The sequence below is a fragment of the Sus scrofa genome, chromosome 1, assembly GCF_054392235.1.
Source record: "Sus scrofa isolate SSC_HxYL_T2T_F1_AM1 chromosome 1, Sscrofa_HxYL_maternal_Yorkshire_Landrace_v2.0, whole genome shotgun sequence".
Classification (NCBI taxonomy): domain Eukaryota; kingdom Metazoa; phylum Chordata; class Mammalia; order Artiodactyla; family Suidae; genus Sus; species Sus scrofa.
In genome coordinates, this window is record NC_139383.1 from 124,822,038 (window position 1) to 124,848,400 (window position 26,363).

Below are 26,363 nucleotides of genomic sequence, written 5' to 3' on the forward strand. Positions count from 1 at the left end.
AATTACTGCTAATGTCTTTGTATTATTCTAGGCTCAAACTATCCTTTTGGATCTTAATTCTCCAGTCATTGTTAACTATCATGTTTTTATATTATCTGAAGATGAAATAAATATTTCATCATGTCTGTCTATCACTGGTAAAAGAATTAAATATAGGAGCTGTCTAGCAAATGCAGCTATGTAATTAAGGTAAATGCTCTCTCCCAGAGCAGGCTATCCAGAGAAGGTATAAAAATAAGATACAAAGAGTTCCCATTGTGGTGCAGCAGAAACGAATCTGACTAGGAACCATGAGGTTGCTGGTTCGATCTCTGGCCTCACTGGTTCGATCCCTGGCCTCACTCAGTAGGTTAAGGATCCAGCGATGCTGTGAGCTGTGGTATAGGTCGAGGATGTGGCTCAGATCTGATGTTGCTGTGGCTGTGGTGTGGGCCAGCAGCTGTAGCTCCGATTGGGTCCCAGCCTGGTAACCTCCATATGCCGTGAGTGCAGCCCTAAAAAGCAAAAAAAAAAAAAAAAAGGGCAAACAAACAAACAAACAAAAACAACAACAACAAAAAACAAAAACAAAAAAGATATGAGAGAGGAAGGAAGGAAACTCATGGTGAGCCTGGCATTTGTAGTTGCATCTCTCCTAGAAGTTTCTGCAGATTGCAGAAGTTTAGCTGAGAGTTAAAGTGAAGCAGAGCTTGGCCAGTAAGCATATAGCAAGGTGTTCAAGATCATTTTCCACACTGTATGCTTAAAAGTTGTGTACTTTAGTGTATGTTTTATTTGAATAATCCAGAATTTAATTAGAGTTTATTAGATGAAGAGATAATGTGTGAGCAGGTTAGTAGAAAATATCCAGAATAAGCAAAGAGAGACAGAATGAGAGAAGAATACAGAAGAGATCTTAAAGAGCTAAGCACTGTGCTGGAAATTTCTACCAGATAAATAATTTTAATTCTGGTAGTAGAAATGAAAGAGGATAATGCAGAACCCGTATTCAAAGAGAGGCTGAGCATTTCTAAAAATGATAAAAGACCTAAAGCCACAGGTTAAGACAGTAAATAATTAAAAATACATCTGTGCTAAGCCCAAACTTTTGAAATCTAACTGTAGAGAAAATCATAAAAATCACAAAAGTAGCCACACAAAAAAGACTCTCACCTTCAAAGCAGCAATAGTAAGAAGTATGACTGAAATTTGAGCGGTAACATTAGAAGCTAGAAGACAGCAGATTTAAAGGGCAGAAAGAAAATAATAGCCCATTTAGAACTGCATACATTGTGGAAATTTTCTTCAAGCATAAGGCAAAAGTCATTCATTGAGTTGTCTTTCAACTAGAGTGTTTCCTCTCAGTGGTGTTTAAACTGCTACGAGTTTTTTATTTTGTGCATAAGCTATGGTAAAATTTTGACTGACATGCAGGGATGGACCATTTTTGTGATCAGTATATTCATATGAAAATTTGCAGGTCTAGATTCAAGGAAATGTTTGTTGTGGTGCCTAAAATGTATCTGAAGTATTAAAAATAACCTACATGACGATTTGCTCTAAACTTAATTTTTAAAACTCAGGGTAAATTTTTAAAAATCATTGAAATTTATTTTCAAAGTAACTGTTCAAGTTCAGAAGTCATGAGACTTTTATTTGAACACAATTTTTTTATCCAAAAAAATATTTAAAAGACAATTTAATTTTATGACAGCTTTTAAAGAGTTGAGAAACTGTCAAGTTTTAGAAATCCTATTGTAATACAATTATAATTGTAATTGTACAATTACATTTACAGTTATTACAATTAATTATATAATTGTGACTAATCCAATTTATAATTATTAAATAATGAGCAACTATATATTTATGACCTGTTTATACATAGCTTTATGAAAGCAAAAATAATTACCTTATTTATAACTTGTATTGAAGTTCAGCAAAAACTAGCTCAAAGAAGAGACAGAGATAGTCTTATTAAATGTACAACCAGTTCCTTGCTGATGCCAGTATGATTTCCAGACTGATAATCAAGATGTTAATTATTAAAATAAAGTACAGGAGATGGATTAAAAAGTAGCATTTCCAGACAAGCAAAAACAAAGAAAGAATCGATCACTGTTAACCCTGCATTAAAGGAAATACTAGCAGTTGTTCTTCAGGTAGAAGAATAATATGATTTCAACATTAATTTCAGAACTTCAGGGAGGCAAATGTGTAGTAAATCTAGGTGAAATGTGAATGTGTAAATCACTTATTATAATATCTTTGGGATTTAAAATATATAAAGAATTAAAAATGTAATGAACTATAACCAAAGTGGAGTTAAAGTGGTCAAGAATCTTTTATTCAGTTAAAAATAATGGACACATTTTATTAGACTTGAAAAAACCATGTAATCTCTGTAATGAAAATTTGGGAAAGAATAAACAACACATTAATAGAGAGGAAAATGTGATAATAAGGAGTGATGAGGCTGTGCAGAAAAGAGCATACTTGAGACTAATATCCTTAGTCTCAAAAACCTGCTTTCCAGGTTTGGTCCTTGGCTGGCATCTGGAAACTTGGATTCAAGCAAGTTCACACCATTCCGTGAGAAGAGTGTAGAAATTATTTGGAAAAACAGTGTGGTTTCTACTGATCTCCTGTTCCTTCTGTTAGTCTGGAATTTTGGTATTTGGTATGCAGAGGATGCAAACATGAGCAGCCCCTAATGAAAACCTGGGGCCCAAAGTCTCTAGCAAGCTTTCCTGGCAGACAGTTCTCACATGTCACAACTCATTGCTAGGGGAATTAAGTACGTCCTGTGTGACTCCACTGGAAAAGGACTTTTGGAAATTTGCAGCTGATTTTCCAGACTTTGCCCACATGCTTTTTTTCCTTGCCAGTTTTGCTCTGTATTTCACGTGATAAATCATATCCATGAGTATGACTGTGCTAAGTCCTATGAGTCCTCTGAGTGAGTATTCAAACCCCAGAGTGGGGATGGTGGTCTTGGGGACTCCAGGCACAGAAACAAAAAGAAGAGAAGAGAAAACACTGAACAGGTAGCACGAAGAGAAAGAAAATACTAAGGTTGTAAAATTAAACCCAACAATATTAGTGGTTAGAAGAAACATATTTGAACCACTTATGAAAATAGATCATTTGTGCCAGAACAAGTCACCAGATTTTTCAAAGCCTTTAATTCATATATAGTATGTTTGCTGACCACAGCGGGGTTAAACTAGATACCCAGTAATAACAACCACAAAAAAAAAAAACTAGGCAATTTTTGTATGTTTAGATAGTTTAAAATGTACTTCTAAATGAGTGTAGGCCAAAGAAGTAATCAAATTGAAATTAGATAGCATTTTAACGGAATGATAATGAAAATGCCACAGAGTAAAAGTTGTAAGATTGTAGTGACATCAGGAAAATGATGTAGTAGGCAGCTCCAAATTCCAGCCTTCCCATTCAAATAAGGAAACTGTCAGAACCAACTCTCAACATCAAAGTTTTATAGCAAGCAAGCAAATGCCAAAACAAGAAAAAGGCAATTTAGAAATGGTAGCAAAAATTCATGTTGTTTTTACTTGTCCTAGCCCCATCCCCTCCCAGCTCTGAGGCAGTCTTGAAGGCGGCAGCCCATATTGTGAGTGACAGACACTGGTTGTGGAGGGAGAAGAGCAGATCTTATTCACAAATTATCGTGTCTATATATTATTCAGCTAGAAAAGGCAATGAAGCTCTAATACATGCTGCAGTATGGCTGAACCTTGAAAAGTGTTACTCTGAGTGAAGTAAGCCAGAAACAAAAGGACAAATACTGTGTAATTCCACTTACTTGAAATATCTAGAAACAGATTTATAGGGACAAAAAGTAAAGTGGGGGGGGGTAGGGAAGAATGGGGAGTTAGTGCTTAAATAGTTAAAGCATTTCTTTTTGAGAAGAATTTTTTTGAAATAGTGTTGATAGTTGCCTAGTACTATAAATGTAATTAACTCTACTGAATTGTACACTTAAAAATGGTTAAAATGGCAGTTGTTTAATTGGATATGTTTTACCACAATAAAAAAAAGTTCTAGGATAGAAAAATTCCCCAAAACTTAAAGGGTAGAGCTTGAACTCTTTTTTGAAGGTAGCCATAATCAAAAATAACTATTGAGAAAAGAAGACTCCATCTAGAATTATTAGAAAACAGAAAATTCCCCTCTGGAGTGATTAAAAAATAATATAGGTAAAGTAAGAGCATAAATGAGCAAATTCGAATCAATAAAGCCAGTCCCATGGTGGCGCAGCAGAAACGAATCCAACTAGCAACCATGAGGTTGCGGGTTTGATCCCTGGCCTCGCTCAGTGGGTTAAGGATCCAGCATTGCCGTGAGCTGTGGTATAGGTCACAGAGGGTCCTCGGATCTGACATTGTGGTGTAGGCTGTGGTGTATGCCAGTGGCTACAGCTCCAGTTGGACCCCTAGCCTGGGAACCTCCATATGCCCTAGGTGCGGCCCTAAAAAGACCAAAAAAAAAAAAAAGGAATAAACAAAGCCAAAAATTGTGCCTTGAAAAAGGCCAATAACATTGATAATCCCTGTCAGGAATGTTAAAGTGTAGAAGAGAATGCGCAAATAACCTATTCTAGGAATGGATAATGGGCTATAACTGTAGATTGTACAAATGAGACATCACTGTAGATCATAGCAGGGTATTAAAAACAATTTTATGCAAATTTGAAAATTTAGATAAATTTTTAAGTAGCATATTTACGAAACTGACTGGCACTAGTAGAAGTGGAAACTGGCTCTTTTTTGCCAGTTTTGTCATAAATTAAGTGTACATATGTACATGGAATCTGTTTTTGGATTTTATATCCCATCTTTCCTCAACTGGATTCCATCAGAGAACTAAGCCTCACAGTAAGTTGAGTGAGTGAATTGTTAATTTTTTCTTTTCTTTCTTTTTTTTTTTTTTTTTTTTTTGTCTTTTCTAGGGCCATACCTGTGGCATATGGAGATTCCCAGGCTAGAGGTCTAATCGGAGCTGTAGCTGCTGGCCTGTGCCAGAGCCACAGCAACTCAGGATCCAAGTTGCATCTGCGACCTATACCACAGCTCATGGCAGCACCAGAACCTTAACCCACTGAGCAAGGCCAGGAATTGAACCCTCAACCTCATGGTTCCTAGTTGGATTCATTATCCACTGAGCCACAACAGTAACTCCTGTTAATTTTTTCAAAGACAGTATATAGCTGGTATTATTTTAGGTCCAGAAGAGCTAAGTTAATTCATTGCATATAATAGCTGCCTGAGGGCATTAGGACTTAAAACTTCTAGTTTAGAAGAGCTGTTATCCTATTCCATTCATCCATTTGTTCATCCTGTGTTAAAATCATGCTCTCTTAAATATTGTGTCTTTATAAGTATTCATATCCTGAAGGGACTCCAAGAAGTTTCTAACAGTACTCCTTGGCATATTAATATATAATAAATTATTCTTTTCCTCAAGAACCATGCATTCTATTCGAAAAGAGAGGCAAAAATGACACTAGAAACAGAGACCAACCTAGTAAAATTTCGTTACTTCTCTTATTTATGTAGCAGTTTGTAGAAAGCCTAGCCATTCCTACTTTGCATTTCCATATACATTTTAGAGTCACTGCAGAGCATTCAGAAATAGACATGTTTATACTTAGGAATAAACCTGACCAGGGAGGTGGAAGATTTATATGCTGAGGACTATAAAACATTGATAAAATAAATTGAAGATGTTTCGAAGAAATAGAAATATATCCCATACTCTTGGATTGGAAAAATTAATACTGTTAAAATGGCCATACTACCCAAAGCAAAATCTACAAATTTAATGTGATCCCTATCAAATTACCCATGACATTTTTCACAGACCTAGAAAAGTCCTAAAATTTTTATGGAACTATAAAAACCCAGAATTTCCAAAGCATTCCTTAGGAAAAAGAACAAAGCTGGAGGTATAATCCTCCTTCAAACAATATAATAAAGCTACAGTTATCAAAACAATATGGTACTGGTACAAAACAGACATATAGATCATTGAAACAGGATAGAGAGCCCAGAAATAAACCCATACACCTACAGTCAATTAATCTTCAATAAGGTAGGCAAGACTATACAATAAAGACAGCCTCTTCAGCAACCAGGGTTGGGAAATCTGGACAGTTGCATGTAAATCAGTGAAGTTAGAACATACCCTCACACCATGCACAAATATAAACTCAAAAGTGACTTAAAGACACATAAGACATGACACCTAGAAGAGAATATAGGCAAAACATTCTCTGACATCAACCACACAAATGTTTTCTTAGGTCAATCACCCAAGGCAATAGAAATGAAAACAAAAATAAATGGCACCTAATTAAATTTATAAGCCTTTGTACAGCAAAGAAAACCATAAAGTAAACAAAACAAAAAAAAACAGCCTACAGAATGGGAGAAAATATTTGTAAATGATGTGGCCAACAAGGGCTTAATTTCCAAAATATACAAACAGCTGATACACAACTCAATAACAGAAAAACAAACAACCCAATCAAAAAATGAGCAGAAGACCTAAATAGACATTTCTCCAAAGAGGACATAACAGATGGCCAATGGGCACATGAAAAGATGCTCAATTTTGCTAATAATTACGGAAATGCACATCAAAAATACAGTGAGGTATGACCTCACCTTGCCAGAATGGCTATCATTAAAAAGTGTACAAATAACCAGTGCTGGTGAGGGTGTGGAGAAAAGGGAACCCTCCTACACTGTTGGTGGGGATGTAATTTGGTACAGTTACTATGGAAAACAGTATGGAGATTCCGCAAAAAACTGAAAATAGAGTTACCGTATGATCCACAATACCACTCCTGGGCATATATCTGGAGAAAACTCCAGTTCAAAAAGATACCTGCACCCTAGTGTTCATAGCAGCACTATGTATTTATTTTATTTCTTTGGCCATGCCCGTGGCATGTGGAAGCTCCCAGGCCTGGGATTGAACTCAAGCCACAGAAGTGGGAGGGCTGAATCCTTAACCACTAGGCCACCAGGGAACTCCAGCAACGCTATTTATAATAGCTAAAACATGGAAGCAACTTAAATGTCCATCAGTAGATGAATGAATAAAGAAGTTGTGGTATACACGCACACACGCGTGCGCACACACACACACATGAATATTACTCAGCCATAAAATGAATGAAATAATGCCATTTGCAGCAACATGGATGGACATAGAGATTATCATACTATGCGAAGTCAGAGAAAGACAAATACTATATGATATCACTTATATGTGGAATCTAAAATATGACACAAATGAACTTATTTACAAAATGGAAACAGACTCACAGACATAGAGAACATATGGGTATCAAAGGGGAAAGGTGATAAATTAGGAGTTTGGGATTAGCAGATAAAAACTACCATATATAAAACAGATAACAGGGTCCCTACTGTATAGCACACAGCTATATTCAATGTCCTATAATAACCATAATGGAAAAGAATATGAAAAAGAATATGTATGTTTGTAATAACTGAATCACTTTGCTATACACCAGAAACTAACACAATATTGCAAATCAACTATACTTCAATTAAAAAAGAAGTAGACATTTTTATAAATTGGTACTGAATCAATCAGACATCCATACGGAAGAAAATGAAATTGATTTCTCCCTCACACCACACACAAAAATCAATTCCTGAAGGATTATGGTCTAATTAAAAGTTAATGGTGAAATAGCGAAGCTTTGCAAGGCTGACATAAGATAGCCTTATGTCTGTGGTATGGGCAATATTTGTTAAAACTTGACACAACAGTCACTGACAATGAAGAAAAGATTGGTGGAAGAATACTCCTTCCTCTTCATCTGAAGAACTGCTGTGAGAGTAACCACAGACTGGAGGGAAGTGTTTGCAGTGCACATTATCAATAAGGGACTAGTATCTGGAATATAAAAAGAACTTTTCTGTAACAAGTAGATAAACAGTAAGTATTAAAATGAAAAAAAATTTAAAAATTGAATAAGAACTTTACAGAAGATATATAAATGTCTCAAACATATGAAAAGATCTCAGTTCCATTAATAATAGGGAAATGTAAATTAAAACCCCGGTTATAAATTACATACCCACAAGAAGGATTAAAATCGATGACAAGACTAAGGTTTTACTGAGGATGTGGAGTAATGGGAGCTCTTGGGCCCTGTTTATGGGAGTGTACATCTGACACAGCTTTGGCAAATTGGCATTATCTACTAAATTTGAACACAATCTACCCTATGACTTAGAAGCTTCATTTCTAGATATATATATCCAATAGAAACAATTGCTCTTGTCCTTCAAATGAAGGTTATTTTAACATTGGTTGTTTGAAATTTGATGCACATATTTTTGTAGAGATATTATAAATTGACTGCGTTTGTATGCTGGTACATAAGCATTAGTACCCAACTCTAACAAAAATCCTTGTAAATTTGTAAATATTTCATCCTCTTAGTAGATAAAACATGTAGAATAACCTAGAAAATTGATCCTCATTTATAATACTATTTTTACAAAAGAAGGCAATCTTATGTTATTGTACATTTGCACCTACAGTAAGGGCAAGAAGCACCCACACTATAAAATCAGGGATATCTCTCTTCCCTTACCCTTAATGACTGTTTTCTTTGTAGGCAGGGGTACTTGTAAATTGAGTTGATAGTTATGTGCCTCTTTATTCCAGTAAGAATTGACATGTACTTATATGACCTTCCAACTCAGAATTCTCATATTCTATCATATTTAGAATTATGACTGGCACATTAAAATGAAAATTTTCATATGGCATATTGTTTTCACTAAGGTTAGGAGAGTGATAGATTCAAAAGTAATTCAGAGATTATCTGAAGCCAATCCCCATTTTTTAACATAAATAAACAAGCCCAGAAAAGAGAAGCAAACTTGTCCATGTTACTCCCTCTTAATCATCATCAAAAAATAGTTACCATATACAGAATGGTTACTGTTACACACATTAACTTACTTTAATTACCCAAATTACCCCTTTCACAGAGAGGAAAACCTAGGTACAAAAGGTAAGTAACTTGCATAGGTATAATGCCCCCCCCAAAGTTATTCTTTTAACCCAATAGTACTAGTTACTGGATAGAAATTTTAATTTATATTGATAGAGCACCTATTCTGAGCCAGGCACTGGCAAAAAAATTTTTAGTGATAATTATTGAAAATAAAAGGATTGTTTTGTCTAGAAAAATTAATTGCAGTGTCTCATTTCACATGCATCCTGATTTTTCTTGGCATGAAGTGAGAAAGGGAATTCAAAAAAATATTTTTCAAATGTAAATGTCTTTTGCACATTTAGGAAAAATTCTTTTAAATGGCAGATATATATATATATTTTAAATAGTAGAGATATGTGGTCCTTTAAATTTCTGTCTTTTTTTTTTTTTTTTAAACAGCATTGAGCTCAGAGAACTGGAGAAGAAATTACAAGCAGCTTACATGAATAAAGAGCGAGCAGCTCAGATTGCTGAAAAGGATGCCATTAAATATGAGCAAATGGTAATCATGTTTCTGGTTGTTATGTTTCTATATTTTTAGCTTCATTTAGAAAACCAAAAATAGACCAAAATTTAGAAAATTGTTGCATAATATAAAGAATTTACAGTGCTAGATTTCTCAAATACTTTTATACTTTTTAGATTGTGAAGGTGTAGGAAATTATGGATATTGAACCTTGCGTAGCTTAATATTTGAGCCTTTCAAACTCAAAGAATTAGGTTGTTGCTTGGAATGAACAGTGATATTCAGTAACTCCCAGCATTCTTTTTTTTTGTCTTTTTGCCATTTCTTGGACTGCTCCCACGGCATATGGAGGTTCCCAGGGTAGTGGTCGAATCGGAGCTGTAGCCGCCAGCCTACGCCAGAGCCACAGCAACGCGGGATCCGAGCTGCGTCTGCGACCTACACCACAGCTCACAGCAACGCCGGATCCTTAACCCACAGGGCAAGGGCAGGGATCGAACCCTCAACCTCATGGTTCCTAGTCGGATTCATTAACCACTGCGCCACAACGGGAACTCCATCCCAGCATTCTTAATAGTCTGATTATTCTTTGACAAACCAACACAAGTTGTTAGCATCATCATTCTATTTTAGAATGTTATTAAATTTTTTTATTTTTTAAATGTTTTAAAAAGCTATAACTTTAGGTAAGAAACTTTTTTCTGTTTTGTAAACAGCAATATTTTCTTCTCATGTTTTCCTCTATATTTATCCTCTTTTCTTATTCCTGACCTACTGCCAAGTTCAGGGTAATAGTTACTCTTGGGCAAAGGAGTTTCAGATACATCAGTAGTGTTTTACAGTATAATATAAAATGGGGTTTATTAATACTTAAAAGCAGGTCATGTTATCATTTGAACTCTCATTGTCATACAGAAAGGCTAGAGATGGAGAAGATTTGATTGCAATATTACACAGTCTTCTAAGTTCACTTCTCTCATTTCTCTATTATTTTATAGGGTAATAGAGCTCCCTCTCTCCTAGATCCCTTTCAGAATGTTACATGGCTATTAAAGAGAGAGAGGTAGAGGCAAGTATTGTGGCCTTTAAAGTTGGCCAGGATATAGTACATGTTACAAAGCGAGTGGCAAAGAAAACCAAGTTGGAGAATAATACATTTTACAGGCCTTTTTTATTTTTTAGAATGTACATATATGTATGTGTATAGCAACATCTTGCATACACAGTGTGTTTTGCATATCCACACACACATGTTGACACACACATACAGGTAGTGGAGTGGTATCAAAATACTTAACCAGTGCAGTGTAAACCAGACACCAAATGAGAATAGATGCTGGCTGTTGTGACACATGTGTACATGTGTGTTAGAACAGAGAAAGTCTTTAGAGTTACACAGAATGCTGTTATCAGTGATAGCCTTTGGTGTGGCAGATGGTAGGAGAGGGTAAAGGAATTTCATAAGTCATAAAGTTCTATTCTACCCTTTCAGAAATAAAGTAGAACATAATGTACCACTCGCCCAGTAGATTGCAGTTTTAATTATTCTGATAGTTGAGGTTATTCGAAGCAGTTGTAGCATTTTAATCTGGCTGTTGAAAGGATATCCATTATTTTCTTCTTCTTTTTTTTTTTTTTAATCTTTTAGGGCTGCACCTGTGGCATAGGGAAGTTCCCAGGCTAGGGGGCTGAATGGGAGCTGTAGCTGCCAGCCACAGCCACAGCAATGCAGGATCCAAGCCATGTCTGCAATCTACACCATAGCTCACAGCAACGTCTTATCCTTAACCCCCTGAGGGAGGCCAGGGATTGAACCCGCATCCTCATGGATACTAGTTGGGTTTGTTTCTACTGAGCCACGATGAGTATTCCAGAATTTCTGTTATTTTCTAAATAAAGTTAATCCACAAAAATTAAAGTCAAATACTCTTAGGACTTGACTAGGTGTCAGAGTATTTAGGTGCTAATTTTGGCTCTATCTCTCTTAGCCTTAGTTTTCTTATCTGTGAAATGAGAACACGGTATTGCTGTAAGTGTACATACATGTTTTTGTCATTCCCTGCTTTTTTCTCTAGAGCCTAGTACAACATGTGCAAGAAAAGAGAAGGAAAGAGGAGTTCCCGTCGTGGCGCAGTGGTTAACGAATCCGACTAGGAACCATGAGGTTGCGGGTTCGGTCCCTGCCCTTGCTCAGTGGGTTAATGATCCGGCGTTGCCGTGAGCTGTGGTGTAGGTTGCAGACGCGGCTCGGATCCCGTGTTGCTGTGGCTCTGGCATAGGCCGGTGGCTACAGCTCCGATTCAACCCCTAGCCTGGGAACCTCCATATGCCGCGGGAGCGGCCTAAGAAATAGCAACAACAACAACAACAAAAAAGACAAAAGACAAAAAAAAAAAGAGAAGGAAAGAGAATTTAGGTTGTTATATTAAGAGTGTCTATGTTAAAGGCATCAGTTAGATCAGGAATGGCCTTTAGCTTTCATATTTTCACCTGTTTCTTCTTTTATGTTTGATGCTGCTAACCATTCTAGCATTTGGGGTGTGATCATAACAGTAAAGAGTAAATTTTAAAATTGTACCCCTTTAAACCATTTTATTAAAGGATTTTAAAATGCTCAAAACAAGTAAGTTTTAACCCATTCAAGAAGCAAGATTGTGTCTACCTCAGAAAGAATGTTCTTGAATGAAGGAATTAAAACCTGGGAAAATAGGCACAGTGACATATTTGACCCTTTAAGTTTAAATGATTATAAAGGGCCTTTAATAAAATGGGGAAACTTCAAAGGCCAGTGGTAGGAAAGAAAGCTTAGGCTGGGAGAAACTTAAGAGTTGCTCAGAGTTATTTAATAGCAGAACTGTATGAAAAAGACAGTACCATCCTTACTCTAAATAGTAGCCAGTACCCAGTGGAACTAAAATTTGTGAAAATTGCCTATACCAGCTTCTAAATAGAAGAAAAAGATGACTACTGTTTTGATGGTTAATATAGATAAATTATTAGTAAAGTCTTTCTAATTTTACATATCGTTTTTCAAATGTGGAGTTATTTTCCTTATCATATATTGCCTTGAGAGAGAGCTACTTGGAATAGAAAAGCCTTGTTAGAGTTTTACTCATCATTCAAACCTTCAGGCGATAGTGACTTACCCTTGTTTTTTACAACTACACGTGAAAATATTTTATGTAACAGGTTTTATAGTATCCCATCTGTTAAAAGTATTCTGTCATACTGTGCTCAGATTTGAAAATGGAAAGATGAATTTTGTTTTAATAATAGAAACGTGATGCTGAAATAGCCAAAACTATGATGGAAGAACATGAGAGATTGATAAAGGAAGAGAATGCCACAGAAGACAAACGAAACAAAGTAAAAGCACAGTACAATCTTGACTTAGAGAAGCAACTTGAAGAACAAGAAAAGAAAAAGCAGGAAGCTTATGAGCAATTGCTGAAAGAGAAACTCATGATTGATGAAATTGTTAGGAAAATCTATGAAGAAGATCAGTTGTAAGTTTACCCCAAATTTCTTACATGACTAAACATTTCTTTTAGATTTATTTCAAGCTCGCAGTAAAGAGTAAATCCTCTAAATAGTGCCTAATAACATGGTAAGTCCTCAGTAAATGTTATCACATAAACTGAGAACAACTCAATTATCTTTGTAAGCATCCTAATTGTCTCATGATAAAAACTTTAGGTGACAATGGCTAAACTTCTGTTTTTCTAAGTAAGCCCATATCAAGACGACTTGTTTTCTGTTGTTTCACTGGTAGACAGCTAAAATGTAAAGTGCTGCGAGGCTTCTGTAAATGGGTTGTCTTTCTGAAATGAGATGCATAAAACTTCATCATAGTTTAGAGAAGGGGCATAGTAGTAGTTTACTCATAGAAAATTCATACATGTCATTATATTCAGTGGCACAGAGTAGACATCTCTAAGTGTTTGTTGCATGAAAGAATGAACAAATTGTAAATAGGAAAGCCATTTTTCTCCATATCATCATCAAGTGAAAGAAATGACACTTCTGTTTTTTGGTATTTTGTTATTTCTGTTACGTATAAAACTGCATTCATTGCTTTATAGGGAAAGACAACAAAAGTTAGAAAAAATGAAAACAACTCAAAGGTATATAGAAGAATTTAAGAAACAGCAAGCTGTCTGGAGAAAAAAGAAACGTGAGGAAATGGAAGAAGAAAATAGAAGAATCATAGAGTTTGCCAAGATGCAGCAACAAAGGGAAGAAGATTGGATGGCAAAAGTTCAAGAAACTGAAGAAAAAAGGCTACAGCTTCAGAATACGGTATTCAAAAAGACATTCCTTTAGCATTGGAAAAATTCTGAAGTATTTGTCATAGAATATGATTCCTATACATGTTTGTGTGTTTTTTAATGTAATAGCTGTCTCAGAGATTGGAAGAAATGCTGAGGCAACGTGAAGATTTAGAACAAGTGCGACAGGAATTATACCTCGAAGAACAAGCTGAAATACATAAGAAGAAACTAGAAGTAAGTTCTGGAAACTGAAGGAATGATTAACATAGAGAAGGGTATCATTCTGAGATGAAGCAGTAAAAAAATAATAGATTTAAACCCAATTATATAATTACATTATATGTAAATAGTATAAACACTATGGTTAAAAGAGAAATTTTCAGCCTGGATAAAAAAAGCTAGAACCAGGCAACAGTTCACACATTGTATCAAAAGCATGATGCAACTATGTTGTAGACAAATATAATTTAAATATGAAGACATGGGAGATCCCGTTGAGGTGCACTGGAAACAAATCCGACTAGTATCCCTGAGGATGCAGGTTCGATCCCTGGCCTTGCTCAGTGTGTTAAGGATTTGGTGTTGCCGAGAGCGCTGGTATAGGTTGCAGATGCGTAACTGCTTTTAAAGTGTATTATGTCTTAGGGCCATGCCCACAGCATATGGAAGTTCCCAGGCTTTGGGTTGAATCGGAGCTGCAGCTGCCAGCCTACATCACAGCTACAGCTCACGAGATCCAAGCTGCCTCTACAGTTGAGCCTATTTGTAAGTCTGTTACTGGGATTTCTATTTCATCTGTTGATCTAAGGATCTGCCCCTTCACCAGTACCACACAATTTTGATTACTGCAGCTATATAGTTAAAGGCTTCAAAATTATTTTAGCTGTTCTAGTTCTTTTGCCTTTACACATAGTTTAGAATAACCTTGTCTGTATCTACAAATAGTCTTCTGGGAGTTTGATAGGAATTATATTAAATCTGAATATCAGTTTAGAGAAAAATGACATGTTCACTGTATTGAGTCTTACAGTCCATGAACATGGTATGATTGCATTTACAGTGGCTTTTTTTTTTTTTTTTTTTTTTTTTAACAGCTGCACCCACGGCATATGGAGGTCCCCAAGCTAGGGGTCTAATCAGAGCTACAGATGCTGGCCTACACCATAGCCACAGCTACACAGGATCCGAGCCACATCTGCGATCTACACCACAGCTCACGGGAACACCAAATCCTTAACCCACTGAGTGAGGCCAAGTATCGAACCTACAGCCTCATGGTTCCTAGGCGGATTTGTTTCTGCTGTGCCATGATGGGAAATCGTACAGTTGCCTCTTGAACAGCACAGGTTTGGACTGTGAGAGTCTACTTATGTTTGGATATTTTTCAATAGTAAATATTGCAGTACTATGCAGTCCATGGTTGATTGATTCCACAGATGTAAAGGAACTGTTGGATATGGAGAGCCAACTGTAAATGATATGTAGATTAACCTCTGTGTTGTTCAAGAGTCAACTCTTATTTTTTTAAAGAAATTGGAGTTGATTTTTAATGTGTTAATTTCTGCTGCACAGTAGAGTATTTCAGTTATACATATATGTATACACACACACACACACACACACACTTTTTAATGTTCTTTTCCATTATGGTTTATCACGGGATGTTAAATATAGTTCCCTGTGCTATACGGTAGGACTTTGTTGTGTACCCATTCTGTATAAGAGTTTGCATCTACCAACCCCAACTCCCAATCCATCCCTCCCCATCTCCCCCTTGGCAACCACAAGTCTGTTCTCTATGTCTCTGAGTCTATTTGTATTTTGTAGATAAGTTCATTTATGTCATAATTTAGATTCCACATTTAAGTGATATCATGTAGTGTTTGTCTTTGTCTGACTTCACTTAGTATGATAATCTCTAGGTCCATCCATGTTGCCGCAAATGGTATTATTTCATTGATTTTTATGGCTGAGTAGTATTCCATTTGATATATGTACCACATCTTTATATGTAGATCATCTTTGAATTTTTTCATCAGTGTTTTATAGTTTTTAGCATATGAATCCTGTACATGTTTCATTAGATTTACATCTAAGTATTTTAATTTTTTGATTGTAAATGAAATTTAAGTTTTAATTTTAGTGTCCACATACTCAGTGCTCGTGAACTGACTTTTTAAATATTTACCTTAAATCTCAAGACCTTGCTTAATTCATTTAGTAGCTCTAGGAGTTTGTTTTTCCATACATAGTCAAGTCTTCTACAGATAGGGACAGTTTTATTTCTTGCTTTCTCATCTGTACATCTTTTATTTAATATTTTTGTACTGGCTAAAACTTTTAGCACTGGCTAGCACTATCTCGAATAAGAGTGATGAGAGTAGAGATCAACTTTCTTTGTTGTCTATCATGGGAAAAGCATTCTATTAATTGTTTTTTGGTAGATGCTCTTTATTGAGACATTCTCTTCTATCCCTATTTTTCTGAATATTTTTTATCATGAATGGGTGCTGAATTTTGTCAAATGCTTCTTCTACATCTGTTGATATGATCATGTGCTTTTTCTTCTTTAGCCTGGTGGACTCCATTGATTGTTTTGGGGGGAATACTATACCATCTCACATCACTGGATTAAGCCCCACTTGGTTGTGGGGTATACTTCTTTTAATATGTGCCTAGATTTTATTGTTCTAACATTGGGTTATGGATTTTTACATCCATATTCATGAAGAATATTGGTTTTTGGTTTCCATTTGTTTGTACTGCTGTCAGGGTAATACTGTCTTCATAAAATGAATGGGGAAATATTTCCTCCTCTATTTTCTGGAAGAGATTGTTTAGCATTGGTGGTAATTCTTCTTTAAACATCTGGTAGAATCTTCCAGTGAAACCATCTAGACTTAAGAGTTTTATTTTTCGAGAGTTTTAAAATATTAATTCAATCTTCTTGAGAGTTACTGAATAGAGCAGTTCAAATTATCTTTTTTTGTATTTGGTGAGTTTTGATGACTTGCATTTCTCAAGAAAGTGATCTGCTTTTTCTGAGTTGTCAAACTGAGGTGGGTAGACTTGTTTGTACTATTGCCTTATTATCCTTTTAATGTCTGCAGGGTCTCTAGTGCTATCTCGTATTTCATTCCTGGTATTGGTGGTTTGTTTCTTCATTTATTTGGTCTCTCTCTCTCTCTTTTTTTTTTTTTTTTTTTTGTCTGATTAGGGCTGTACCTATGGCATATGGAGGTTGAATCAGAGCTACAGCTACCAGCCTACATGACAGCCACAGCAACACAGGATCCAAACTGCATCTCTGACCTACACCACAGCTCCTTAACCCACTGAGAGGTGCCAGGGATTGAATCCGCATCCTCATGGATACTAGTTGGGTTTGTTCCCACCGAGCCACAGTGCCCTATTTGGTCACTCTTGCATTAAGTTTTTCCTTGATCTTTTTAAAATTTTCAGCTTTCTTGAGGTATAATTGCCATATAAAATTGTAAGATATGGGAGTTCCCGTCGTGGCACAGTGGTTAATGAATCCAACTAGGAACCATGAGGTTGTGGGTTCGACCCCTGGCCTCACTCAATGGGTTAAGGATCCGGTGTTGCTGTGAGCTGTGGTGTAAGTCACAGACGTGGCTTGGATCCTGGGTTTCTGTGGCCCTGGCATAGGCTGGCAGCTACAGCTCTGATTAGACCCCTAGCCTGGGAACCTCCATATGCCACGGGTGCGGCCCTAGAAAGGACAAAAATAAATAAATAAAAATTAAAAAATAAAATAAAATTGTAAGATATTTAAAGTATACATTGTGGTGATTTGATAAACATGTATATTATGAAAAGATTTCCCCATCTAGTTAAACATATTGGTCACCTCACATATTTATCTTTTTAAGTTTCACTCTCTTTTCACATTTCATTTATGCAGTATGGTGTTACCAACTTTAGTTGCCATGTTTTAAAATTAGGCCCTCAGACCTTATTTGCATTAGAGCTGTGAGTTTGTACTGTTTTACCAACCTCTTCCTGTTTTCCACACCCTCCATCCTCTGGCAACTACTTTTCAACTCTCTGTTTCAGAGAATTTAAAATTTTTCTTTAGATTCCACATATAAATGCTAACATGCAGTATTTCTTTGTCCAGCTCATTTCACTTCACGTTTGCTTTGTCCAGCTCATTTCACTTAGCATAGTACCCTCAATGTCCATCTGTATTGTTGCAAACAGCAGGAGTTCCTTTTGATAGCTGAATAATACACCAGTGTGAGCATAGACACACAATACCCATACATACCCATACATACCACATTTTCTTTACCCATTTATCTGCTGATGGACGATTAGGTTGTTTCCATATTTTGGCTATTGTCAGTAATGCTGCAGTGAACATGGGAATGCAGCTATCTCTTTGAGATCTTGATTTCACTTTCTTTGCATATTTGCACTAATGAGACTGCTGGATCATATGGTAGTTTTATCTAATTTTTTGAGGAACCTACATACTGTTTTCCACAGTGGCTGTACCAGTTTATATTCCCATCAGCAGTGTCAGGGGTTCTTTTCTTCCACATACTCACCAACACTTACTATCTCTTGTCTTTTTGATGGTAGCCATTCTAACAGGTATAAGGTAATATCTTACTGTGTTTTGATTTGCACTTCCCTGATATTTAATGATGTTGAGCACCTTGAGCACCTTTTCATGTACCTGTTGGCCATTTGTCTATCTTCTTTGGGAAAAAAAAAGTGTGTTTTTAGATCCTTTGCCTATTTTTTAGTTGGATTTTTGGGGTTATTTTCTTTTGAGTTTTATGAGTTCTTTATAGGTTTTGGACATTAATTCCTATCAGTTATAGGATCTGCATATCTTTTCTCCTATTCCATAGGTGCCTTTTCATTTTGTTGATGATTTCCTTAGCACTGCAGAAGCTTTTTATTTTGATATGATCCCATTTTAAAATTTTTGCTTTGGTCTCAAATCCAAAAAATCATCACCAAGACTGATGTAGAAGAGCTTATCCATCCCCCCATGTTTTTTTTTTTGTAGGAGTTTTTTTTGTTTCTCTTTTGTTTAAAATTTTTAAAATTATTTTTGGTTTTTCCATTATGGTTGGTTTACAGTGTACTAGGTTTATAGTTTCAATTTCACTATATATATATATATATATATATATATATATTTTTTTTTTTTTTTTTCCCACTGTACAGCAAGGGGGTCAGGTTATCCTTACATGTATACATTACCATTACAGTTTTTCCCCCACCCTTTCTTCTGTTGCAACATGACACTATATTTTTTTTTAAAAGAGCCAGCCTTTTATCTCATTGATGTTTTCTATTGGTTTTATGTTTTTAATTCCTTTGATTTTTTTACTCTTTATTTACTTCCTTCTCTTCCTTTTTATGGGTTCTTGAGGTGTAGGAGCATAGATTATTGATTTGAGACATTTCCTATGTGCATGCACTTAGTGGTATAAATGCATTTTACTAAATGTTTCCCTCAAACTAAAAGTTTCCCTCAAAACTGTTTTAGTTGCATCTCACGTTTTTTTTTTTTTTTTTTGTCTTTTTGCTATTTCTTTGGGCCGCTCCCACGGCATATGGAGGTTCCCAGGCTAGGGGTCGAATTGGAGCTGTAGCCACCGGCCTACGCCAGAGCCACAGCAACGCAGGATCCAAGCCGCGTCTGCAACCTACACCACAGCTCACGGCAACGCCGGATCGTTAACCCACTGAGCAAGCACAGGGACCGAACCCGCAACCTCATGGTTCCTAGTCGGATTTGTTAACCACTGCACCACGACGGGAACTCCGCATCTCACGTTTTGATATCTTGTTTTCATTTTCATTAACTCTGGAGTATTTATTTTCTTGAAACTTTCTCCTTGACCAATGAATTAAACGTCCCCAAATGTCCAGAAATTTTCCTGTTTTTTTTAAAATTATTGATTTCTAGTTTGATTCCATTGTGATTAGAGAACATACTAAATATGATTTCATTTCCTTTGAATTTGTTCTGTGGGCACTTGAAAAGGATATGTATTCTGCTATTTTGGGTAAAATGTTCTATAAATGCCAATTCGATTCTATTGGTTGATGGTATTGTTGAGTTCTTCTCTATCCTTGTGGTTTTCTGTCTAGTTGTTCTGTCACTTGTTGAGAGAGGATTGTTGATGACTTGAACCATAAATGTGGGTTTGTGTAGTTCTCCTTCAACAAAGTATATATATATTTTGCATTTTTTTAAATTTTATTTTCCCACTGTACAGCAAGGGGATCAAGTTATCCTTACATGTATACATTACATTTTTCCCCACCCTTTGTTCTGTTGCAACATGAGTATCTAGACATAGTTCTCAATGCTACTCAGCAGGATTTCCTTGTAAATCTATTCATTTTTATTGAGGTAAAATTCACATTTTATAAAATTGACTATTCTGACACAGCACTTAGTACATTCACAATGTTTTGCAGCCATCATCTCTATCTGGTTACAAAACATTTTCATTATCCCAAAAGGATACCTTGCATTAAGCAGTTATTTCTCTTTGGGTACTCTCCTAGCCCCTGGTGACCAATCTGGTTTCTGTCTTTATGAGTTGCCTACTCTGGATAGATCACATAAATGGGATTATGTAATATGTGACCTTTTTGTACTGGGATTTTTTTCCCTTAGAATAATATTTTGGAGGTTCATCCACTTGGTAGCATGTATCAGTAATTCATTTCCTTTTTTTGGCTGAATAACATTCCATTGTATGGATATACAGTATTTTGTTTGTCTATTCAATGGTTGATGGCTATTGGGTTTGTTTCCACCTTTTTTTTGACTGTTGTGAATATTGCTGCTATGAACATTTATGTACAGGTTTTTGTTTGAATATCTTTTTCAAATTCTTTTGAATATATACCTGGCAGTGGTATTGCTGGGTCATATATAATTCTGTGTTCAGTTTTTTGAGAAACTCTTTTCCACACACCCCTACACTTTAGGAAGCTATCAGCAGAGTCAGTCTAAGCCTTCACAGCATTTCCCCACAGCTGTCACTGACATCAGAGGTGAGGCAGGGCCCAGAAGTCTTTTGATGGAGGATATATCCTTAATAATCTTATTTTCTCTGATTTTTCTACATTTTTAAAATCATATTTTTAACTCAGTAATTGTGCCATTGAGATTTTCATTTTATTAGTATACAATTAAATGACCTTTCACTATTTTTCTAATCTTCTCCTTCAAATTTTGTTTTTACTTTTTTTTTGGTTATGTTTTTCCAGAGTAAAATCTTTCTCCCCAATATTAAGCAACTGGATTAGTAAATGCTAATGTGTTCTCCTGATTTTTAGTTTGTACTAGCATTGTTATTACTTCTATAGTCTTGCCTCATAACTTGAATTTATATTATTTTTCTTAATTATATTGATTTCCTAGATATTTTCCCCATATTTCTCATTTAAAAATTAATTTCCTGATTTTGATAGGTTTAATCTCATCCTCTAAACTAGCCTCTTCAACCAGTAATAACTGAAAAGAGTATTTTTAAAATTTCAGTTATTAAGTTAAAATATTTGTCATTAATTTCTAGTGGTGTTTAAACACCCTTTTCCTTTATATCATTCCAGGAAATTTTCTTTTGCAATCCTACACCTTTTAAAATTATGCATTTCAATGCAATGTTACATGGAAGATTAAATGTTCATTCTGTTATCCCTCCCTTAGTGATTATACCTTTTATTTGTGGTATCTGGGATTCATTTGATATTCTACTTATCTAGTGATAACCTTGCATACCTGCTTCCCATTTAATTTTCCACCATTTGATTTTATCCATATATACACACCTCATCTCTTCACTAAAAATAAATTCATAGAGGGCATATCCTATTTTCCTCTGGGATGTTAGGCACAGAGTGTTTTTATAATAGAGAGTTTGTGTTTATTTGCCATGTACTGCATAGAAGTCAAAGCCTCACTGAAGGCAAAGATACTATGCCAGTCAGCTTTGAATTCCTCCAAGAGCTTATTATACTTTACACACAGAAATTTAGTACATTTAGAACCAAACTAACTGTTGATATTTCCTGGCACCCATCCCCATACAAATTTTAGTTTAATCCAATGAAGACATCTGGCAAGAACAAACAAAAACCAGGGAACTTTGGCAAAACACTGTATTTTTTCAGTTGGAAAAGTATTCATGTACTCCTTGATGTGTCTGGATCAGGATTATGTTGTTATATAAAATGAACTGCATAATTTTCCATCTTTTTTATGTTCTAAAACCTATTACATGGTTTGAGGAATAGTTAGTCACTAAAGGACCGAAGTAATTTGCTTTAAGACTACTCTTAGCTTGGAAACTTTCTGGAGACCTCTTAGTCTGGGTTCTCTGAAAGCAGAGCCTTAAACAAGGACTTGTATGTATTTTATCAAGGGGGTAAAGGAAGTGGCAGTGAGGAGCAAGCAAACAGGGAAGGAAGAAAAGCCAACACACAGGTGCATCACTGAACTGGTTACCACTACAGACAGCTGGGGCTTACTTCTGCCATAACCTTGTGAGGAATTCATTCAGGACTTTCCCAAAGGCTGACAGGCAAAGAAGCATTTATCCTTCAGTTTCTGTCCACTGTTAGCTGAGGGATTACCTCCCTGCCCCCACCCTCTATTTTTAGTGAAGAGATGAAGCGTGTGTATAGATAAAACCAAATGGTAGAAAATTAAATGGTCTAAGAGCCCCAAAAGAGAGATAAGTATGAGTTAGAGTGGTAAGAGAAGACTATGAAGGAGGTAGGATTTGAAAAGGGGATTAGATAAGATAAATGAAGAAAAAGAGGTTGAGTACTTAATAAAGTTGCTGTGACTGATACTATAGTTTGGCTCATTTAAAACCCACTCCCTACCCCATTTTAAATTCATTCATCTTTATTTTAACAACTATTAAGTTAAAACTACATTTCTCTTCTTTTAGCTAGAATATTTATATGACCTAGGTTATCTCCATCAGTCATCACCCCCACTTCAGAGTGTGAGGATGGAAGTGAGCAAAATGAGACTAGGGGTAGTAGCCTAAGCAGAGTTATCATAATGGACTTGAGCAGTGGGATGGCAGTTTGGGTCCCTGGCTTTCCTGGAAGTTCTATATGCCACCTGATGGCCTGGGGTAAATCCCTCATAGTTTGTATTATCTGAAAGTAAAAACTTTTGCCATACAGGTGTTGCTAAGGTGGTATTTTGTATACCTTGAAGATACTGGCCTACCTGGACCTTGTTTTAGAATTGAGCAAAACTGGTTAGTTTAGCAAATAACTTAAAATTTTACATCAGTCGTAATTGAATAGGTAGACGATAAAGGAAAAGTGGGTGAGGGTGATCACTATAAAATTATGTATTTATTTATTTATTTGTCTTTTTGTCTTTTTAGGGCCGCACCTGTGGCATATGGAGGCTCCCAGGCTAGGGGTCTAATCAGAGCTGTTGCTGCTGGCCTACACCAGAGCCACAGTAAATACCAGATCTGAGCCACGTTTGTGACCTACACCACAGCTCACGGCAACACCGGATCCTTAACCCACTGAGCGAGGCCAGGAATCAAACCTGCAACCTCATGGTCCCTAGTCGGATCTGTTGCTACTGCACTGACAGGAATTCCAAAATTCTTTATATTTTTTTAAATCTTCCCTAACAAAATGTTAGGAACATTAAAACTTGTAGGAAAAGACTTCAACTGCTTTAAGTAAATTTGAATTTCCCTGAATTACTTCTGATTGACATTGCTAGATTATTTTTCTGAAAAATTTTTATCAATGATCTGCCCAAGTTTAAGGCAAGATTCCAGCATAATCCATAGTTGGTATGAATTATACAGACTACAGATTTTATAAGCTCATATATGCAAAAATTTTTATATTAGCTCTTTTCAAAGTTAGCATTAATTTTGACTATAGAAACAAGATGGTAAATATATATTAAAATTTAAAATAATAATAATGATGAATGGATTAAGAGGATGTGGTACATATACAAAATGGAATACTACTCAGCCATAAAAAAGAACAAAATAATGCTATTTGCAGCAACATGGATGGAACTAGAGACTATCATACTAAGTGAAGTAAGTCAGAAGGATAAAGACAAACACCATGTTGACATCACTTATATCTGGAATCTAACATATGGCACAAATGAACCTATCTACAGAAAAGAAACAAACTTATGGACATGGAGAACAGTTTTGTGATTGCCAAGAGGGAGGAGGAGGGAGTGGGAGGAACTGGGAGTTTGGGGTTAGTAGAGGCAAACTACTGCATTTGGAATGGATAAGCAATGAGATTCTGCTGTATAGCCCAAGGAGCTATATCCGATCACTTGTGATGGAAAATGATGGAGGATGATGTGAAAAAAAGAATGTATGTATATGTATAATTGGGTCCCTTTGCTCTACAGAAACTGACAGAACACTGTAAAATTAAATTAAAAAATAATAGACAATCCAAAGGTAACAAGTACTTTAACATTTTTAAAGGATGGGGCAAAGTGTTACCCTGAAAAGGCTTAATTTTTCAGTTTTACTTCATATTTTAACACTAAGCTTAATCAATCTGTCTTACCCTATCTTTATAAACTGATGTAAAGAAACAATTACTGAATTAACTTTATATGAAATGTTATTTAGGAAGAAGCCGAAAAGAAATTGAGAAAGCAAAAGGAATTGAAGCAAAATTTTATGGAACAAATGGCCTTGAAGGAACTAGTACTACAGGCTGCAAAAGAGGAAGAGGAGATCTTTCGAAAAGCTATGCTAGCGAAATATGCTGAGGATGATCGAATAGAATTAATGAATGCTCAGAAACAAAGAATGAAGCAACTGGAACACAAGAAGGCTGTGGAAAAACTTATTGAAGAGCGTCGCAACCAGTTCCTTGCAGACAAAGTAAGAAAAAGTACTTTGGGCATTTTTTTTATTTTTTTATTTTGGTAATTATCATTGAATAGCAACCAGCTTATCTCTTTATCCACTAAACATGTAACTGAGATTTGTTTATGTGCTAGATGTAATATATCCATTTACTAATCATATGATACATAAATTTTCTTACTAAATGTTAATTGATGCATCTAGAAAATATTTATTGATGCTTTCTATGTGTTAGACATTAGGTGGTGTTGAGAACATAAATATGACTAAGTCCATGTCATCTGTGAGGTTTTGGTTGAGAAAAAATACATAAAAACAATGATTATAAAGATATGTCAAATACATGCATTGATACCAATCTGGACATCTTGGTATGGCCGAGAGGAGACAGACCATGTATGCCCTGGCTCCCATTTTAAAGAAGGTGGACTTTATCCAAGGGGCCCCACTGAATGATTAAGAAAGCTACATAATATCTGCACTTTGAAAGATGACTCAAGGACAGATGTGAGGGGTAGGACTGGAGACAGGAAGCTCATTAAGGAAGTTATTACAGTTATCCCAGTGATAGCTGGTGAAAGCCCATGTGAATGGAGAAAGATCCATCTGTGAGATGTTAGGAAGATAGAATTGATGGGGGTTGGTGACCAATTAGGCTTGGAGAGTTGAGAAGAAAACTAGGCTATTACTAATAAATAATGCTATTATGTACTTGTCTTCAGTGAGTGAGTGGTGATGTCCTACAGAAAGAGTATCTATAAAGAAAAACAGATTTTGAGGGGAAATATAGTTCCATTTTGTCCACAATGATTCTGAGGCCCAGGGTAAGATTTCTTAATTAGAAATGTGGATTTAAGAGTTGGTGAGGGGGAGTTCCCATTGTGGCGCAGCAGAAATGAATCCAACTAGTATCCATGAGGATGTGGGTTTGATCCCTGGCCTTGCTCAGTGGGTCAGGGATCCATCATTGCTGTGAGCTGTGGTATAGATTGCAGACACGGCTCAGATCCTGGGTTGCTGTGGCTGTGACACAAGCCAGCAGCTGTAGTTCTGACTGGACTAGGTCTGTGACTTTGGACACAATGATTTGTCTATTTATGTTTCACTTATAAAATTGAATTAATACTTTAAGAACCAAATGAGATAATAAGTGTTTTGAAAAGTTAATGAGCTCTAAATATGAAAAAAAATAGATTAGGCATATCATAAATATTTTTAAGTAGTAATTACAAGTGGTAAAAATAATTAACATTTATTGAGCATTTTCATATGTCATTACTATTCTATGCTCATAACAAGCAAAGTAATAACTTTTAACTTTGAACCCTGTGAGTTAGGTATCATTACTACCCCCATTCTAAAGATGTGGAAACTGAGGCATAGAAAGATTATATATGTTGTCTAAGATTTCACAGCAAGTAAGTGGCAGAGCTGGGATTAATAAATTAATATCACAATGCTGATCTTTTCCTGCATGGGAAGACAAAAAGAAACCCCAAGATATTCTTGTAATCTAACAGATAGTGATCTGTTAAGCATTCTGCTGAGTGTTGGTGAGGGAACCAAAACAAAAGCTCATTGTGGTAGCTTCTAATCTAGCAGAAGAAAATAAGACACAGATAACCAAAAGATTCAATTATATTTAACACTTTACTGAGAATACT

At 35.8% G+C, this 26,363-nt stretch overlaps 1 protein-coding gene across 2 annotated transcripts in view; it reads left to right on the forward strand.

Annotated features, from left to right (window-relative positions):
• Window positions 1-26,363, forward strand: part of MNS1 (meiosis specific nuclear structural 1) — a 55,952-nt gene that overhangs the window by 25,284 nt on the left and 4,305 nt on the right. Inside the window, exons 4-8 of one of the 2 annotated variants that reach the window (XM_013992959.3) lie at window positions 9,452-9,554; window positions 12,795-13,024; window positions 13,601-13,817; window positions 13,916-14,023; window positions 24,457-24,714. In XM_013992959.3, coding sequence (XP_013848413.2) covers window positions 9,452-9,554; window positions 12,795-13,024; window positions 13,601-13,817; window positions 13,916-14,023; window positions 24,457-24,714 — 916 coding nt within the window. The remainder of the gene's footprint in view (window positions 1-9,451; window positions 9,555-12,794; window positions 13,025-13,600; window positions 13,818-13,915; window positions 14,024-24,456; window positions 24,715-26,363) is intronic. The other variant, XM_084969524.1, reaches the window with a different exon arrangement.